The sequence below is a fragment of the Furipterus horrens genome, unplaced genomic scaffold (assembly GCF_987537825.1).
Source record: "Furipterus horrens unplaced genomic scaffold, mFurHor1.1.pri manual_scaffold_1, whole genome shotgun sequence".
Classification (NCBI taxonomy): Eukaryota; Metazoa; Chordata; class Mammalia; order Chiroptera; family Furipteridae; genus Furipterus; species Furipterus horrens.
In genome coordinates, this window is record NW_028327171.1 from 197,904,612 (window position 1) to 197,925,801 (window position 21,190).

Consider the following 21,190-nt stretch of genomic DNA (forward strand, 5'->3'; position numbering starts at 1 on the left):
TTTTGATCTAGGTGAAGGATGCTACCCGAAAGATTGCAAAGGCTTTTGCCATCTCTGGCCCATTCAACGTCCAATTTCTTGTCAAAGGAAATGATGTCTTGGTAAGAAATGCTAAGATGTTTGAGAGAACAACACTGCTGTGTTAGGTCATGTGGGTTTGCATCCCTGTAGAAATCTAGTAACCACAGAGCAACCGAGACCCTGCCACTGTTAGTAACTGGTCAGGGAATGTTTCCCAGCGTATAACACCTGCCTTGTTTGAAAGCACAGGCTCTTGGTGACACTGGTATTTAGTCACAGCTTGGTAAAGCACTCTGACCCATGGGAAAGATCACTGTATGCCATCTACAGTGTAGGATAGATGGATACAGTAACTGTCATAATGTAATCTGAACATGTATGATAGTGATAAACTACATGCACTAAAGTTTTTGCTTTACTCTTTTCCCAGGAAAGAAAGCTGTTATTTATACCATTTACCACAAAATAAAAAATGTTAAATTAACTAGATTAGTCTGATTTATTTAGTCTATTTCATTTAACCAATTAGAAACCAATATTGATTCAGCCTCTGATATACAAAGTCATATGATGGTTACAAAGTTTTATAAAATACAGTCTCAGCTCCCAACGATCTTCAGTTCAGTGAGGATGAAGAAGAAGATGAATTTGTACATAACCATAACATAAGTTAGAGTATAATAGCTGCTAGAAGGAATGTACAAATAAAATGGCATTGGTGTCATAGGAGGAAGAGCATATTGACTAGTTGTGCATGTTTTCATGTGCACATGTGTGCACATATATATGTTCACGAGCATGTATTTGAGTGTCATTTGTTTGCTTGTTCGGTTTTAAGTGGAATACTAAAAATTTCAAGGAAAATTCTGTATTTTGAACTGGATCTTAAAGAATAGCTGGAGGGAAGGTATAGGGGACATTACATATAGAACATTTATGAGAAGTTTTGGCACATTTTAGGAGATAGTGACTAGTTCGGTTAAGGAAGATCATTTTTTTCTAGGGAAGTAGTGCAAGGTGGACTGAAAAGTAAGATCAGGGCCATGAAGATGGTACAAGATAACACAGAGGGACACAGACAGGCAGATAGAAGGTCTTCAAGGACTAGACCTTAATCTGATGGCCAGTGGAAACCCAATGGAGGCTTTCATAGGGATGTGGGGTTATGGGATTATCTAAATGTTGCACTAACATCAGTATGCCAGTAGTGCTTCACTATGGAATTGTGGACAGGGGAAAGTCAGATTTCAAGCATATTGACTGAACGGAAACTATTCAGTAAAAGTGCAAGCAATGTGAGTAAAGGGAGAAGCTGGCACAACGAGAGCTGGTCCCAGCCAATAACAGCTGGAGCCCACCTGGTGGGGAGAATATGAATATTGTTGGCATTAGCTCTCACCATCCTGTCTCTTCTTTTGAATTTTGTTATCTCTCCAGGTGATTGAGTGTAACCTGAGAGCTTCTCGATCCTTCCCCTTTGTTTCCAAGACACTTGGGGTAGACTTCATTGATGTGGCCACCAAAGTGATGATTGGAGAGAACATCAACGAGCAGCCGCTGCCAACACTGGAGCATCCCATCATTCCTGCTGACTATGTTGCCATTAAGGTAATATTTGAAAAAAATCTATTAGTCATTTTTGTAAGTTCCAAGGAAATTAAAAGAGCAATTTTTCATCAAAAGAATCTTGATATTTTATGAACGTTCTCACTAAGTGCTGGGCTGGGAAGTTATGATGTTTTCTTTGAATAATGTAATGCAGGTGCACTACACTCAACTTTATGTGAACCACTGTGCATTGCAAAAGATTTTAAAAATGATTTAGAATTGTTTAACTTCAAAACTGACCAGCTGAGTGAATTATAAACTATGTGTATGCAGCTGATGCATGATGGTACCAGTTTAGTTGGTAAATTGAAATCATGGACATATATTGTTAGCATAAGGCATGAATGAGCCACTTTTGAATTGTGCCAGGACTTCAAGAATGCACTCATCTTGCGAAAGTCTTTCCCCTGTTGTGTTGGTTCAATTCTTACCACCTTGGCTACTGTCGCTTAGTTCCTACTTTCTTTAGTGGCACACTTTTTCCACTTGAAAAGTTGAGATAGCAGTTACTGTTCCCAGTGGTTCTGTGAAAGTGCTGAAATCGCTGGCACCTTTTATGAAGAGCGACCAAGAAAATTTAAGGGTTTGTTCACTAATTTCCAATACTGTAGATATATATGTTTCTAATAATAACTTGTAATAAAACCATTGTACTTCTCTAGCTGCTTCAGTGTGTCCAGGCATAGAGTATTTATAATTATGACTTAATAATTACTCTACTGGACAAGCTTGAGGATTAGTAAGGTATTATACAAATATATATGAACTTTTTAGATGAAGCACACATGAAATTAACTTACATTGAGTGATATATTTATGTGACACTTACAGATTTTAGATGCCTTTAAAAGATTTCCACTTCTATATGTACTAGGGACCTTAACCATAATTGTGTTACAGCAGAGACTCTGACTTCTGACTTTTACAGTGGAAGCTTTAAGGTAAAGCTATAAATAAAAAATATTTATTAATTTTACTTAAGTTAATAATTTAAGATGGCTTGGATTTTATAGGGCACTGAAATAGAATGTTGGGGGAGGGTGACATTTCAACCCTGGAGACTATGACAAAACATAAATCATTAAAGTTTTCAGTGGGATAGATATACATAAATCTTTTTTGAGACCAACAAGGTCCTGAAAAATATTTTTCCACTGGTGATTCTAAATATAAATTTTTAATTCCTGTTTCTTTATTCATAGACATAAGAATATATATATATATATATATATATATATATATATATATATACACACACATGCATACACATGTATGAAACAATTTCTCACTAAAACAATATTGATAGAATATGCATTTTTCAATATGCACTATATCTTCCAGTTTACTTCTTTCATAGTTATTATTGTATATGAACCTACTTTTTTCAAATTACTTACTTATAGTCAACTTTAATATAGCCCTAGTGAAGTGGGTGAATATGAACAGACGAGGGTACTGAGAAGCTGGGGTGCAGGAATGTATAATAACTTGACTAAAGAGACCCCGTAAGATGACTCCAAGCTAGAATTCCCATGACAACTTAGAAGGGTGCCAGAATCAAAGGAAGAATAGTCTAGACTAGATATATGCCAGAAATAAAAATTTGGTTTTTAGTGAGTTGCACTGATAAAAATAAATGAAAAAGAAGCACTCCTATCGATGTTCCAGTTCATATGAAAGTTCTGAGCAAAAGTGCTTCCAAGCAGAATGTTTTTCAAAGCTTTTTAAGAGGTGTCAACAACAGTTTAATATCTCAGAAGTCCACTCACAGACAGAAATTTCTGGCAAGGTGGCTTGCTGCAAGTTCAAATGATCAAAACAAGAAGAGGAATGTTTCAAAACCAAACCAAGAAAAAAATGTGTTTGAACTCTGTGTTTGGGTAGACCAATGCCCAACAGACTTCGTTTGAAATCACTCCAGTAAGGATCTGTGTAGGCCAGATTAGAAACACTGGCTTAGACTGGTCACAGGGGCCCTATTTACAGAAATAATTTGTGATTATTTAACCCAAGTTTTTGGCCAAAAGCTCAAGCAATTCTTGGAACAGACTTTTAAAGCTATTTTTCAAGTCAGATGCTTGGACCAAAGAGATTTTTTATATGTCTACCATAGCCTAAATGAATCCTGTGAAAGATGATTCACTAAACATATCTTTCTTTCTTAGTCTTTTAATACCTTTCTCACATATTTTTATACCCTGTTGTTTTCTGACAGGCTCCGATGTTTTCCTGGCCCCGGCTGAGGGATGCTGACCCCATTCTTCGGTGTGAGATGGCTTCCACTGGAGAGGTAACAAGTTAATGATCCACAAACACTTTTATTAAATCTACTTTGAAGTAAGTGGTTTTATGATCTGAGTATAGTAAAGTAAGTTAGCAAGGAGTAAGGGAGACACACAGTTCTTCTGTCTGAGTGAGTCTGAAAGGGCTTAACAATATAGAGCGAAAGAAAAATCTTTTACTTTTGGGGACTAGAGTCTAAATTCTCAATATAGATCAACATGTGACTATAATACATGTGTTCCTAGTTCATTTCCACATTACCCATCGTGAATATTTTTCAACTATCTTCTGGGTCTTTTTATTTTAAGGTTCTCAGGTCTCTCTGCAATAGCCCCCCCACCCCCACCCCTAATTAGATCAGTGGATTTTTACTAGCAATATGTAAAATGAATGTACAGCGTTAGAAAGATCATGGACCTAAATTTTGTGCAATGTGCAAATATATGCAAAATTTGAGACCCACTCTCAAAGCGATTTTAACCTCTTGGGGATTATCTGGATATTATAATGGGACTGGCCACTGGATGTCCCTCTTCACTTGTGTTGGGACTCTGGCAGCTGAAAGTTTCTTCAAGAATGTGAAATGTATTTCTTGTAGAGAGCTGTCAGATTCTAGAAAGTTCCCTACATGTCAGTGTCAGGACATTTTATGAATCACCTAGCCCTTGACAGACTTACCAGGTATAGCCTTCAAATTCTCATCTGGGCACGTAGGAGTGTCAACATCAGACTGTGAGGCATCATGGTTTCTTCTTGGTATTAAAAAAAAAAAAAAAAAAAAAAAAATCCCTGAAAGGGGAAAACGTTTAATTGCAACAAATATGGGAAGTTTTATATGGTTGCCTGGTTCGGAGCAAGGTCTGTGATGAGAAGCCAAATGAGACAGGAAGGCAAGCAGTGAAGAATAAATGGCTATCTTGTCTGTATTTGGACCGATGATTGCATTCTCTTAGCTCCTTTGCTGCTGCTTTTAATTTAAGAGATGAGAAAACCTGACTTTAAAGTGAGGGACCTCCATGACGGTTCTGAGATGTTTGAAGGAGACTCTTTGGGTTTATCTTAATCCCATGGTCTCTCAGTAGCAGGGCTCTTTTCAGCTGGTCCAGGGTTCAGATGAGGGAGAGAGCTGTTTTCCTTCATGCTGTTCACTCTGGTGTGGCAAATCTGTTTTCCATTCCTAAGTCCATTTGGTCTCTAGACAGACATTATTGGAGTTGTTGAAATATCGAAATATGAAAAAATTAAGTATTTACCTCCCCTTTTTTGTATCTATTTCAGAAATATAAAAAGAGATAATTCTTCTTCCATTATTAGAGTCATGTTTCCAAGTGTCACTAAGTGTATTGTTCCAAGGTCTATTGTATAACTGAAATCAGAATAATTCTAGCTTAGTGAAATGCCGGTTATGCTTCAAAAAGATATTTTCAGTGTTCACGTGGTTTATTGTGGACTTGAATGAACCTTTAGCTCCTGATGTAGGTAAGGGCATTTTCTTTTCCTAGTGGTGATGTGGGGTGCTTAATCCTAATCTTTACTGAAATATCTGACTACTTTCTACGTTCTTCTGTAGAGAACTGCAGAAACCTCCTATGCATTGTTATATCTGCACTTACAACGGGATGGCCCAGGTTCTTCCATTAGAATTTGGGTCCCATTAAGTTAGTTGGCTACAGCCTGACCAAAGAAAATGTTCGCTGTAGTGTCCAGAGTGTGGCAAAAGTAGTTGGAAGTTGTTCCTATGGAAAATGATACGGTAATTAATAAGGAATAACACAAGAATAAACTGTGTCAACCTACTTTTGCCTCACTGTATACCAGTCAACAGAAGGTCGAAATCACAAGAACTTTCCTTTCATAGTAGGGGAGTCATTTGCCTAAGGAATAGATTTCCTATAATGGTAGCTCTGTACCTGTGCCGACTGATGATGTGCATGGCAGAATCTACTCCCGCCCCACTCACATGTGACACTTGTACCATGGTTATGCTGGCCACGTGACTTGTAGTTATATTGTAACACAGTTATCCCAGATGAAGCCTCTGTATAGTTTAACATTATATGTTAGTTTAAAATTGTTTTCTACTTATAGCTGTGGGATTCAGAGCTAGTAGCATGGTATTTAGGTTCATTTGATGAAAATTGTTTAAAAACAAACTCTGTTGAGATGTTCATGGACTTACTGAGTTGCTCAGGAGGCTTTCTCATAAGCTGCATGAAATGACTCCTAATCAATTGGTCAGCAGTTATGCATTTGGGCTCCTGACCTGTGAATTTGCATGGCATACACAACATACACTGTTATTTAAACATTGTCATAATAACATTTGGTAACTCACCACTTTATGGACCAGAAGCTGTGATTTGTATCCAAACAACTCACAGTAGAACCCAGTTATGTTGTTCCATGGAGTGTTGTAGGATAGAGAAAGAATTGCTTATTCATTCATTATGCTTAATTAAAAACATAAGATACATCTGCCCTGGGCAGCCTTTTCATCCCTGGATTTGGATTGCGTGGGCAACTCAGTAAAATCTCCAAAGGAGTCTGTGAGTAAAGTGCTTTCCATTTGTACATGTTTTTTTTTTTTTTTTTTTTTTTGGTAAAGGTGGTTGACTATTATTTGCTTTCTTTTATTTTTTTTCATTTATTCTAAACAGGTGGCTTGTTTTGGTGAAGGTATTCATACAGCTTTCCTGAAGGCAATGCTTTCCACAGGATTTAAGATACCCCAGAAAGGCATCCTGATTGGAATCCAGGTACGTGGTGTGTAGCTGAATGCACGCCCATGGTCACTTGCTGGGACTGGCTGAAGGATGGGACCTTAATTACAGTATAGAAGAGAGATTTGTTTTAGGTTCCTCTAAAGAAAACAGCAACTTATACAAAGAATGGTCATTTGTTCTCTATGTGTTCCCTGATTTTTGCCCTTTCTATTTCAGTAGCCAACACAAATAAGTGAATAAATAAAGAAGACAGGAAGAAAAAGTCTCTAGTAAAAGGTTATTTGTTTGGAAAGGAATTTAGGGCACTTATAAAGGAACCTCTTTTATTCTTTTGTTACATATTTTCTATATCTTTTGCTCTGAGTTCTTATTCCTTAGCCCTGAGTATAGGCTTTCCATAAGGTTGGGTCCCATCTCTCTCTCTCTCTCTCTCTCTCTCTCTCTCTCTCTCTCTCTCTCTCTCTCTCTCTCTCTCTCTCTCTCTCTCTCTCTCTCTCTCTCTTTACTTTCCCTTTTCCCAGCTCGTCTATGTCTACAGTGTCCATTCTCCTAATTATAACAGTCACCTTTAACTCTTAATCCTCATCAATCCCATATTTCCAACAATCTGCTGGACACCTCTAGCTGAAGTCTCAAACACAATGCATCTTCCAAACTGAAGTCATATTTCCCTCATCCTGACCCTCGTTCCTTCCTTTCTTACATTCATTCATTCACACTTCAATTTTTACTAAATTTCAAAGGTTACTAGTTAAAGAAGACATGGGCATTATTTGAAAATTTTTCTCAGCTGATTCTTAGAGGGCAGTGACTTAATGGTCTTAAGAAAGTCAGCATATCCCATAGAATACTGTGGAGGTTATTTGGTAAGCATGGTGCAATAATTATAAGTAAATATCTTCATATAATGAAAAGGATATTATTGGCTTATTATTCCAAGTCACCTATAAATCTTAGTGCAAAGTGGTAGCCAGGAAATTCTATTAATATGTTTTTGGAATAATTATTGCAGGAATGTGAACACTGTTCTGTTTATAAATTTCCTAAAAAAATTCTGGATGCTTCCAACGGGTCATTCACTTTCTTCTGAGGTACTAATTCTTGGATCTTTGAAAACAATAGATGGTCTTATATATCACCCCTGCCGTACTTTTAATAAGCTCAGACCCTGCATGGTTACATAAAAATTACTAAAATGTTAGAATAGTACCAGGTATTCTCAAGCCAGTGGGGGATTATTATACATGCCATCCCATTAGGGTGTCTTAATATCTGCAAATTAGACTCTGGAGATGGGATGGGTAGTGCTTTGGTGAACTTTCTGCAAAGAGTAACTGGGATTTTGCTTTATAAAGGTGCCAAAAGGGTGATGGTGAACAGTTAGAGCAGAGACTAACAAGATGACTTGCAATTGCAAAGCTTAATGACAGTTTAGAGACACATCACGCCATATGAGAGACTCATTACATTATAAATGGGTATTGAGTATTATTAAGTTGCAAGTACGAGAGTACTTGCCCAACTTCCAGTTATGGCTTAAAGTTTAATGGGAGACCTGGGGGCATTCAGAGGAGACCATGCCCTTAATCCCCATCTTCACAACTAATCTTATAGTGCTAACATTTTAAAATACCAGTTTAAAAAGGCAGTGATGTATAAAATTGTGCCTTGTTTGGTTCCATTGCTGCAGGGAAATGTGAGGCAAAATTTAATTTGATCCTTATGAAGTTTTTGTGACCAGAAATTTTGCTTTGCAGGAAAAATGGGGAGGTGGAGAAAAAAAGGCATTTTCTTAAGTGAGGGACTCTATCCATTGAGCTTCTACATTTTCATGTACTCTTTTTAAAAGATAGCAATGTTCCAGCAGCTATGTGAGTTATTGCAAAGAATTTTCTCCTTGTGCATGAGTGCAGAATGTTCGGAATTTAAATATATATGTATTTTCATTACAAATACAAAAGATAATAGTTAAAGAACTGTTTAGTGAAATTATATTTAATAAAATATTTGCAGCTGTGATAAATTTGATCCGCATGACTAAGTCTTCAGAGATACACAAGAATCACTTTCTGACCTACTTAAAATGGGAGGCAGGGAAAAGCTGCCAGCATCGACAGTTAATGTATAGGTTTGCCATTACTATATGAAGGACTTTCATTGATAGTGATTTTAAAAATATGTTGTCATGAACTTAACTGAACAATATGACAGAATATGCTAACTAGTTACCAGCTATGAAAGTCAGCAGCATCTTCTTAGAATGGGACCAAATCTAATCGCACTTCTTTACCCAAAGTTCATAGCAACTGTGGACAATTAGGGTTCCATTTCTGAGGATACATTGTACTTAAAAAAAATCATTTTATTTAACATGATTTCGGTAGGTCAGAAGAATTTGTATAAACTCATTTGAGTATATAAAGTCAGAACTTAAAAAAATCTGAAATAGCACTGCTAATATATAAATGGTGGTTAGGGCCAGTAAATACAAGGGAAGGGATTTGGTTGAGTTATGTAATGAAGTTCTAAGAAAGAGAGTCCACAATGAATTTTGATTTATTAAGATGACCATTGGTTTAGCACATGTGTAGACTTCACTCACAGGAGAGTATTGGTAATCAGCACTGTTGCAGTTAACGTGCCTTATCATTCCTTCGTGTACAAATGGGGAGGATGGTCAATATCTACTCCATTTATTTGAGGTAAAAGTCTTCTTCTCATCTCCTCATCTGTCTCCTGTGAGTAGAAGGCTTTAATTGAAGATACCTTAATTTATTATTAATATTCCACAATAGGTTGTAAGAGAAAAATTGTGGGGGCCCGGAGGGTGGGGAGAGAGCTATGGAGAAGAGGTAAAAGTGACTCTGAGGCAGGAAACATTTTTCTTATTGTTGATGGTTTAACAGATATTTTAAGTAGGAATTATTACTAGTGAATATCAGCCACTTCAAAACATGTAGTAGATAGTTTGTGGGTGTGGGTGTGGGGGGGTACTCATGCACTCACTGGTTTTATTGCAGTCTTCTTTACTTTTTATTTCTTTCTCACCCTAATTCTTGACATACACAGGCCCTCTGTGTCTGCACTGCCAAGGTTAAATCCTTATGAGCCAAATTACCTAGGACATTTGAAATATTTATAACATCAACCTGGTGTGAGTAGGACTTTGGGGAAAAAATAAGAATTTAGGTTTTGTCAAAGGATCTTTGTCAACTTAACTATTACATGCGTGGTGTCTCTACCAAGAAGCTTTCCATAGGCATGGATCCTAATATAAGAAAAACATCATGCAGGTTTATATAGGAACAAAATCATCTGTGATTCTCTTGTGAAGTTTCCAGCTTCCTTTCATCCCATCAGGTTTTGTTTTTTCTTTCTTCTTCTTCTTTTAGTGCTGTGAGCAGGCAATCTCCCTCGTTTTGAAGTTTTCTGGAACACCCTTTAACAATAAATGATTTAGTCTAGAGCAGATCGAGAGTACTTGCTGTTTGTTCCCCTCTGATTGGGCTATTCAGGGATGCTAGTGGAGAGGCGAGTGCAGTCCTGACATCTGTGCTTCGGCAGCGCTCAGAAACACAAAGCTAGCGTTTTATTTGAAAAAACGACAACTCCAAGTGGCTTGAATAACCTTTTATCTTCCCTATAGAATCATTAAGAACAACTATAGAGTTGTCAATCCAGACATCCCTGTGGAGTCCACAGGCACCGTCCAGTATGAACTTGACTTTTCTGTTCTGCAGCCAGAAGTTGGAGTAATGTGAAAATGATCACTGGAGAAAATAAATGAATAAACACATACATATTTTATTTTTAAAGGACTTCTTTCTTACAAACATTTTCCAGGAAATAAATCGGCTTGTACTTTTCACCTCTAGTTACAAATGGTTTCTCACCCAGGTATTTTCAATCAGCTATTAAATCTGAGGCTGCTCAGATGCAAGCTGACAGCTGTAATTTCTTTTTGTAGAGGGGCTGTTTTATGTGTCACAAGTGTTCAATACGTGTTTGATAGAAGTTTATAATGTGGCTATGAAAGCCTATACCCCAGACCAGAAGGCAGAGTAGTTCCCTGGCTCAGAACTGCCAATACTGTCATGTAGGATATTTATCTTTTCCACTTGGGGGACACAGCTCCATAATGAGGCTCTGACTGGTGTCTGCAGTCCTTAGAGGACTTGCTGGCTTATTTTACTTTAAAACAGTGAAGAAAAAAATTACATTCTAGTCTTCCTCCCTTAATGTCTTTCATTGTGTCTTTGGCCGAGGTTAGTGCATCTTCACCTCAAATTATAAAATGAGAGAAAGTTGGTCCTCCTCTCTTCTGTTCCCTTCTCAGTGGGTGTCAGACTCACCAGGAGGGTCTGCTAAAGTGCAGATGACTGGGATTCACTCTTAGAGCTCCTGATTCTATAGATCTGGGGTAGGACCCAAATTTTCCTATTTCGAACAAAATCCCAGGTGATGCCAATTTCCCAAGGGACCACATTTTGAGAATCACTTTACTTTAGAAATGGTATTTTAGAAAACTGTTTCAACATTGTGTTATCACACGACCATATATTATCAGTGACTTCTTGGTAGAGGAAAATGTAAGAGATTGAGAGGTGGATGGGACGGGGGGAAATGGGACCACTGTAATAGAACAACAATTTAACAAAAATTACTTAGATAAAAATAAATTGAAAGAAAAGAAAGAGATTGAGAATAGTTTGTTCAGTTTATGATTAATCAGTCAAGAAGTGTTTGTTGGATAGCTTTATGTTGAGCCTTTTAATGCACTTTGGTGCTGATTTCTGTCTGTTCTTTGTTTAGCAGAATGTCACAATGTAATATTCCAAAACCCAGAAGTTCATTTAGAATATTTCATCCATATTTGCTGTATTTAAAGGAACTTAAAATATGAAGAAAACCTAAAATGCCATCTAATTTATTCCCTTGCTTTCCAAGCAGTATCAAACTTGAACAATTATTCTATTCTTCTGCCTAACTTGTTCTTAAAGAGACTGTCACATATCTCGTTAAATTGCCCTAAAAATCACTGAGTTACTCTCTGATTTTATACTTATTTATTTTATTTTTTGTGTCTAGCCCATAAGCTTCTTAGAGCAAAGCCCATTTCTTCCTTTTTGGTCCTAGACATAAATGGAAAGCTACTTTTCTGGGCATGGTTACAACCTGTGTTCCAGAAGACTGTCATGAATAACCCCCGAACCTGCCTTAACTGAGATTTATCCAGTTGCATTTATCTTTTATATTTGCCAATAGTTTCCTCTCATAAAACTGCTGTTCTGGGATTGAGAGGGCCAGAAGCTGAAAGAATTCTGTATTTGAACATAGGCTTTGGGGTCTTTCCCTAGGATTTACATCTGTCCTCAGAAAGCTTGTATAAATGAATATTAAGAGGCTGTATGGGCTGGACATTATCAAAGTTGTGCAAGGATCTTGACATGTTTTGTTATCACAATTTGTAGTTGCTCTAAAATTCTGAAATAAGACCATATCCACGATTTTTTTCAACCATTGTTAATATAGTTCCTAAATTGATTACAAAACATTTACTAAAGGTGCCAAATTATGTCATCTGGGTATAAACTTTTTACAAATGAAACAGCCAAAATGCTCTCATTTAAAGCAGAATGGATTTTTTTAACTTCGTAAGATTTCACATACTCTGTTTAGCTCAGTTATGCATATACTCATGTTCATGAACTCAAGGTCATGGGCTGAACATAGGGTAGGCCACTTAGCTTTGTCATTCACTCTGACTACTGTCTTGCAAGTACTAGCTTTTGACCACAGGAAGGAAGTATGTTCACAACTGGGGAACCCTGATGGCAATGGGCAGGAATCCAGGGAGGGCAGGACCTGGAAAATAGATGGGCCCAGCTGGGCCTCTGGGACGGTCACAGAAGTGGACTCTAAGAAAATATCTGAATGGGAAGCCTGTCCGGAGGTCAGATATATGTGAGGAGGAACTGGTTGGTTTGTGTTGTGAGTGTGACGGCCTGTGGAGGAATCCAGGCAGGGAAGCTCAGGTATAGGGGCAGGAGTCCAGTCTCTGGGAGGAAAAAATAAATACCAGTTCTTTAAATAATAATAGTATTTAATGAGACCTGTTAATGGACAAGTAGTTATTCAAGTCACTCTTCTAACACTTAAATCATTCTTATTTTAAATTCATTCATTGAGTTACGGGGACTAAAAACATTACTTTTTTTCCTCTCACCCTCTAAGTTTTCCTAGATAGGCTAATAATCAGATTGGCAGAGACAGAGTAACAGGAGAAAATGTACACCGTTTATTACAGATGCACATGCCGGGGGTTTTTTAAGGTGAGATCTGAAACACATCAGGTAGCTGAGGTTTATATGTCAATGTGGAGAAAGGAGAAATAGGCCATTTATAGGTAGCAGAGGAACAGCCTAACATATAGGGCAAGCAAATTCTTGCTGGACAGCTCAGAAACAAGGTAACAATGGGAGCCAGGAGGTGGGAGAGAGGGGTGGGAGGTGAAGATCTAGCTACCAGGCCTCTGTCTGGAGCCTTGCTGTCTAATGTTAAGGTGAATGTATTAAGAGTCCCTTTCCAAAGCAGGCCTTTCCATCTGAATCTCTTAGGCAGGAAAGGGGGAAGATCAAAGGTTCTTTCTGAGTCTTTTGTTTCTTATTAACTGGCTTAAAGTCAATATCCCCAAAGGCACAGTTTGGTGGGACAAACTTTGGTCCCTTACAGAGTACTCATAAGGAACCCCCCCTCACGTGGATATGGTTATTCATGTTTAGTAGGTGAGGGAAGAGCATCTTGGAGAGGTGACGTAAGTTGCTCAAGGTCACACAGTTCATCACAGAGCCCCAGGAAGTAGGTATACTATTATTCTCATTGCCATTTTAAAAACAAAGAAATGGAAGCTCAAAGAGGTTAACTTTTCTAAGCAACTCTGAATGGGAAAGCCAGGATTCGAAATTCAGCTTGTGATTCCAGAGGCTTTCTTTTACTCTTTGTCTTAGAGTAAATGCAAAAGTGAGTTCCGGGTGATTGACATATTGCAGGGTTTTTGAGCGGGAGCTGCGAGGAGTACAGGGCCTAGTTACTGAAGGGTGGCACAAAATTTGAATTCAGCAGTTAGAAAAAATTGAACAGGCAAGACATCCAGCAAGGTGGACTTGGCATTGAGCTCCTAACCCAGGAGACTTTTTAAATACTCCCTGACCAGGAAGAGGATCCATGAGGGACTGGGCTCTAACTGCATCTGCAGACAGAGATTAAGTCAATTACACAGGGAGCGAAGGAATTTGAGGGCAAGGTAGAAAGTAAGAGAGCAGAGATTAAGACAGTGTGGATGGAATGTTATCTATACTGGAAAATAAGTAGGAACTCATACTCATTTTAGGAGGATAAAGGATAAAACTTGTCACCTTTGAATATAAAACACCTGGCAATGTAGGGCCTTGTCTTTTATGTTGGTGTCGGAGAATACCATATTGCATATGACTAAATAAAGAACATGTTTATCTAGAAAGTGAATTTTATTAAATTCCTCTAATTTCAGCAATCATTCCGTCCACAATTCCTTGGTGTGGCTGAACAATTACACAATGAAGGTTTCAAGGTATGTGATACTATTTTTTTTTTACAAGTTGTTTTCTGTCAGCATTAGACTCCATCCACAAGAGAATATTGAAAAATCATGGGGAATTAAATAGTTCAAAATATATCCTAACTTGATAGTTTCAATTCTTCAATGGAATAAAATAATTAGAAAGACTAGTTTTAAGTTTTAATAAAGTTATCACAAAATTACAGATTAGCTTACACAGAACTGCAACCAAGTTCTGATGCATTTCCATATATTTTCCCTTTTCCTTTTTCTGTTTCACTATGTAGTCATAGTTTTCAGCTGCTGCAGTTACTGGCATAACTTCTTTGTTATGAATACATTCACTCAAAGCCTGGTTTAGTAACATGAAGTAACTCCCAAGGTTCAGGGGCGGGGTGGGGGCAAGGGGGGCCTATGCTGGCCAGCTTTGTTGACTAATAAGAATGAATAATCAGCCATATATAAATTTTTATTTTTCTCCTTTAAAAAAGCAGTTACAATTGAGGTTATTACATTTTTGATCTCTGCATATACTTTAAAAATATATGAAGTACCAATTACTCCAGACACTGAGTCCAAATCTCTATAGCATTATATTGCTTCTCATACTCACCAGTTTCTTTTACTTTCTCTTTCAAATGACATGTGCATCCCAGTAGGCTTCTTTGCTTCATGAAAGCCTTGTCTGTGATACAGTGACTGACTTTTCCATTTTACATGCAGCTCTTTGCCACGGAAGCCACGTCAGACTGGCTCAATGCCAACAATGTCCCTGCTACCCCAGTGGCATGGCCATCTCAGGAAGGACAGAATCCCAGCCTCTCTTCCATCAGAAAGTAAGAACGGGACAGAACTGTCTGAGATAACAAAACAGATAGAAGCTTAACTCTGGGAACTAGTGTAATATGAATACTTCACCTTATCCTCTTGCAAGTCTTCTAAAAGTCCTCTTGGTCAACCAATTTAAAATGAGTAAATTTGTGGATAATAGTAAAGCTTCATTCTTGTGAACTTTGCTAATACCATGAACACACAATGCCCTATGTGCACAAGGACATATGGAATATCTTTCAAAATAGTTACTAGTAAGGGTGCCTTCCTTGACAGACACCAAGGTCTCGGTGATAAGAATCATGACCATGAAGACTGTAATGCAGAACTTTATATTTGACCTTAAAGTTGTGTATATATATATATATATATATATATATATATATATATATATATATGCCAAATATAAGTTTGGCCAGCTGTCTTTCACTGAGGAAATGTATCAATGAATCAGTCAATATATTGAGCACTTGCCTCATGTGGGAGACTATGATGAGAGCTCTGACACTGCCGTTCATTGGATTACTTCCTGTGCCATTCTTTGATCCTTAGGCTATGTCATCATTAGATTTATAAGACATAGTATTTCAGCACACTGTGAGACTTTGGGAACACCATTATAGAAACACAGAACTACGTGGTATAGGCTCATAGGAGATAATTCTCAGTTGCTCCAGAATATTACAGCTCATCGAATGGCTAAGTAATACAAAGGTCTATGTAATATACTATTTGTTAGAGCTCCTAAGAAGGTAACCTATAAATTATGATCACATTAATAAAAGAAGGGCAAATTTTTCAGACCTTAGTAGACTTCTCACAAAGTTATAAGCCCTTGCTTAGAGCTTTATAAAACAATAATTAGCATTACTTCATGCTTTTGACATTTAAATGTCTCCTGGGTGTGTAGCAGGCCAGCTACAGAATGTGAAATGGTTTAACTCAAAATCAGGTGACCTGCATCTTCATACTATCATCTGAGAGGCACTGGGAGGCAGGCAGTGAAGTGAAGTGAACCTGGGAGTGGAACTATGGGGTGGACAGGACTTAATGCTGGAGGAATCACCTCCTTATGAAATAAGTAAATATCTGTCAAATCACCAATTTTTACTATTGTTAGACAGCATTTTCAAGGGAAAACAAACTTTTCCATTCAATTAGTTAGACTTTCACCAGAATTCTTTCAAGAACACAATGAAAACATGTAACTTTCCAACTAGTGTAATTTGAACATTTACTTAGGGGAGGACAAATGACAGCTAAATATGGCATTGACTCAAATGGCCAAGATTAATTTATGTTAGTATTTTAAACACTAATTATAAAATATGCATGATCACCTGCAAACTTGGCTTGTTTTGCTTATTCTTCCAGACTGATTAGAGAAGGCAGCATTGACCTGGTGATTAACCTCCCCAACAACAACACCAAGTTTGTCCATGATAATTATGTGATTCGGAGGACAGCCGTGGACAGTGGGGTTGCTCTCCTCACTAATTTCCAGGTATGTTCTTTTTCTCAAATACAGGCTGCTTGATGATTTTTATTTCTGTGCCTCTCTTAAGAGTGTTTATCGACCCACGCACATCTCTCCCCTGCTCTTTTTGTAACATTCAGAATAGAGAAGGATTTATAAATAGAACCTAAAATAATGATGCTATTACAGTAGGTCACGGCCTACCTGATACAGCTGGTGATCAAACAATTGAGATAATCAAAAGCCACGGATTGCCATGGCTTTCTCATTACCCATACAATTATCCTTTAAATAAAAAGTGTGGTATGGCATGGAATAAAGACACAAACTTTTATTCTATTGTTTCTAAGTGAAAGCCACCACCTAAAAGCAATAGGTTAATGATAATTGAAGATTCAGATATAGTGCAAGCTCTTGGTCAGTTCACAGAAAATGATTGCATGAGGCATGTTTAGCTCCCCTGGGACATGACTCACCAAGTTCTTTATCACAAGGGGGAAGAACTATTCTTTGAGACTCATTAACTTTCTGCCTGTCATATTTTTTTCCCTGAGTCAGTTTTAATCCCTATTCAGGGGGTGAGGCATGGGGGTGTGGGGTAAACTTATTCATGGTGACATCTGAGAAACAGCGGCAAGTCCCCATGAAATCAAAGGTTTTGTTTCTTTTATCCCATGCTCCTTTGAAAATTAGGACTAGAAACTGTGACTCTTCACTCCTGCTTCATTAAACATTCATTTTCATATCATGTGGGTTGCTAAGATTCCTACCCTTATATTTTCAGGTGACCAAACTTTTTGCTGAAGCTGTGAGGAAATCTCGCACTGTGGACTCCAAGAGTCTTTTCCACTACAGGCAGTCCAGTGCTGGGAAAGCAGCATAGAGACATGGACGTCTGGGTCCATTCCTACACCAGCCTAAGCCACGTGTGACCCCGAGGAACTGATTCCCAACTTCCTTTCCCAGACATGGATATTGCTACCAAACTTTATTTCTGTTTACTCAGTTACGCCTTAATGTTCTTCTCTTTCACCATTAAATTGTTGTCAGTCGCTTTTCCAAAACCTTATATAGAGAGTCCTTCCTAAGTAACTCGGTCTTCATGAGAATGCATCTCCTTACCAGTACCTTATTTTTGGTGGGCTAAGCTTCCCTGCACGCTTACTTGCAGCTAACATTTTATGGTGCTGATTCATGCTAATCAAGGGAGAAAAAGTTGCTGCTCTATCTTCTGTACTCTTTCTATGTATACTTCACAGACACTATTGTCATTGTTTTTAAATAGCATCTGCCACACTCAGGACTCTAACAAGGCAGAATACTCTCAAGATTTGTTAAAATGAAGTATGGATTTAATTTATAAAGCCCTTCATCATGATGTTTGTTTATTGCTCCTTTTTAATAATGACTTTTTCTGGCTCATCCAGAAATATCATCATTCCTTCCCACAGTACTAAATCTGAGAAGTGTGACAGAGGCCTTTACAAAATGGATTTCTTCACAGGACACTAGTTTGCAGTTTTGTGTGTTGAAGTATGTCAGCAGATGGCAGATACCGCTGAGGTGGTTTTATTCCTGTTGTTCTTTGGATTTTTAACCTGAGCCAACTGAAATCTTCAGATTTATGCCATCTCCCCTCCTTCTCCCACTTCTTGCCAATTTTGGATACACTTGGGAGTTACAGGCGCCCCCTTCCAATTATGTATTCCGATGATCTACTGAGGCCCACACTGCACTGTGAGTTCCACACATTGTAAGAACGAGGTCCCCATTCCTTCTGCATACATGAAAAGTTCTTCTTTCAAGGCAGCCTTCGTGTCTTTAAATTTTTTGTGTGTTATTACAAGTGCTCTAATTGTAAACTTTTAAATAAAATACTGTTAAGAGTCAATGTAGTTGTATTCTTGCATTTATTTATTTTGGTTTATGTTGATATATAAAATTAGTTCACCTCTCTGATGAAACAAGCTTTGGAACCAGAATGATATCACTTTTTTTTCTTTTTTTCCTATACAAAGACATATAGGGTATGAGCAAATTAATATTAAAAATAATTAAGCCTAGCTGTTACATCTTTTTTTCTCTTTTCCCTCTTGTTTATGTCTCATTAAATTTTTTATTGTGTGGTTATTTACCACCTTTGATCCAGATCCTATCAAATATATAGTGACAACCACATGCTGACTAAAGATTACCACACATATCTAATACGTATTTAAAGAAATACCTAGCATAATTTGGAGAAAAGCACTTGGACCCAATCAGAGGATGATCCATACTGCCTGATGGAGATGGTGCCAACAGCCTCAGTGACTTTGTGGAGGAACTAAGCTAATGATGACATCATAGCTTATATTGCTTTCCTCTAGTCCACAATCATGGTTTTACCACTTGATATAGACCAGCCCGAAGGCTTCTTAAATTCAATTTCTCCTTCTCTCCCCCTTGCTATCATTGTGAGATCTTCGTTATTTCTTCCCTGCAATATTATAATAGTGTATTCCCCTGAAAGTGTATAGTGTATACCTGAAAGTATTTAATACATTTATGTAATGTATTAAATTACAGATTTAATACCTCAATCCCTTCTATCCCTGTTATTCTAGTACTTTTCTGATCCTATACAATTCATCACCAGCACACCACAGCTCCATTGTAGCATTAGGTATACCTGCTATTCATCAGGCAGGTCTAAGTTAGCATGAATTAACCCATTTAGTGCTCGAAATATCCCTCTGAATAGGTGCTGTCATATTCCATGTTATAAATAAAGAAACTGACACATACATGACCAAGTCACACAAAATGCGGCCTCACGTTTTATATCTTGTATTCTAATGAAAACAGACATATAAGAAATTCATTTCTCACAGTAAAGAAAGTGCTGAAATTGCCTGAAAAGATCAAGGAAAAGCTGTTCTGGTGAAATGGACTCCTGTGTGGTCTTGAGCAGCATGTCGTAGTTCCTCTGGAAGACTAGAGGATAGGGGCGCTCACTTGAGGCATGACTGGCGAGCAGGGTGCGTGTGGAGAGGACGGGCTTGGGGCAGAAGTGGAAACGGGATTCTTACCTGTGCATGTTTAAACCACGTGGAAGTTTTAAGACTTTTTATTTGAAAATAATTTTGGGACTTGAAAAATGCAAATATTAGAATAGTACGGTCTTTATCCACATTTACCTATTGATAATGTTTGTCCTTCTCTCGTTTATTATTGTTTGCTTACCTATCACCAGTCAGTTAACTATCATCTATCTCTCAATCTAAACGCACACATACACACACAGAGGGGGACGAAAAGTACAATCTGGCAAAAACTAAGAAGGCTGCAGATGACCGATTTAGAAATGCACCTCCTACTTTGAAACAGAATTGCTTGCTGATAGTACCAGAAGCTCAGAGCAATACTTAAGTTCTGTATTGTGGAAATTTAACTAAGGTTCTCAATTTTTATGTTACTTTGAAAAGACTATTTGTATAATACAGAAAATGAGAAGAGTAATAATAATTAATCAAGCAACATCTTTTAAAAATAAACCACATATATATATTTTACAAATGTGTTGGCATTTTTTAAAACAATTTTATTTATTTATTTATAGAGCGAGGGGAAAGGAGAAAGAGAGGGAGAGAAACATCACTGTGTGGTTGCCTCTCATGTGCTCCCCACTGGGGACCTGACGTGCAACCTAGTCATGTGCCCTGACTGGGAATCGAACCAGCGACACTTGGATCGCAGGCCGACGCTCAATCCACTGAGCCACAGCAGCCAGGAGAAACCCTATATTTTTTGTTAGTAAAATAAAGGGTTTTTGGAGAATCGAAAATAAGATATACTCTATCCGTGGTGCTGAAAATTGAATTACATTAATTTTGGGTTTTGTTATCTTCCTGTTTTCTGAAGTCCAAAACTTTAAAAAGACTTAAAGAACAAGTAAATAATGCACTGAAGAACTTTGATTAGATGAGAGAAATGCAAAAAAAATGGGAGCATGGTTGTGTGCACATCTGGCACCGCTTTGTCCTTTGGAGCATTCTTATTCTTTCATATAAACAGGTTAACACATTTTTGAGTGTCTGAATCCATTATATATCACGAGTGCAGACAACATAAGGTCTATGTCTGTAGAGCTGAGTAGAAAATCGAAGTCACTTTTTCCATCCTGAGAATTTAATAGTAGGCAAGGAGGACCGACTCTTCCAGGTTGGATGAAAAGGGGCTCAGCCAGGTTGTGAAATCAAGAGAAATAAAGAATGATCCATATATAGATTTAGGACTTTATGGCTTTGGAAAGGTAAGTAGAATATTTTAACTGCATTTTTGTCAGACTTTCCTTTTAAACAGCATTCCCACTGGAACTTTTAAAACCAGCTACGACATTCATTTATCTCAACAGTTGCAGGTATTTGAACCTCAGCTTCTACTGTGTCCACAGCCTCTTGAACAAATAGAGTGAAAGTTACCAGAGAAACAAAGCATGCTGACTTCAGTAAAGTGCTCTGTGATCACGCACCAGGACTACCATTTGGTTGCTAGTGCACCCCCCAGCGGCACAGGTGCCGTAAATACAGATGCCCAACCAAATCCGCAAGGACCTTCCATTACATAACTTTTGAAACACCCTTAGTTTGGAAAGACTAGCTCAACTTT

The 21,190-nt window shown here is 37.7% G+C and overlaps 1 protein-coding gene across 1 annotated transcript in view; it reads left to right on the plus strand.

The window, feature by feature from the left end:
- Positions 1–18,431, plus strand: part of CPS1 (carbamoyl-phosphate synthase 1) — a 114,699-nt gene extending 96,268 nt beyond the window's left edge. Inside the window, exons 31-38 of the mRNA XM_090283365.1 lie at positions 12–101; positions 1,459–1,629; positions 3,845–3,919; positions 6,570–6,668; positions 14,185–14,244; positions 14,956–15,068; positions 16,438–16,567; positions 17,325–18,431. Of these exons, the coding sequence (XP_090139491.1) occupies positions 12–101; positions 1,459–1,629; positions 3,845–3,919; positions 6,570–6,668; positions 14,185–14,244; positions 14,956–15,068; positions 16,438–16,567; positions 17,325–17,423 (837 nt within the window). The 3' untranslated portion in view covers positions 17,424–18,431. The remainder of the gene's footprint in view (positions 1–11; positions 102–1,458; positions 1,630–3,844; positions 3,920–6,569; positions 6,669–14,184; positions 14,245–14,955; positions 15,069–16,437; positions 16,568–17,324) is intronic.
- Positions 18,432–21,190: the final 2,759 nt, after the last annotated feature.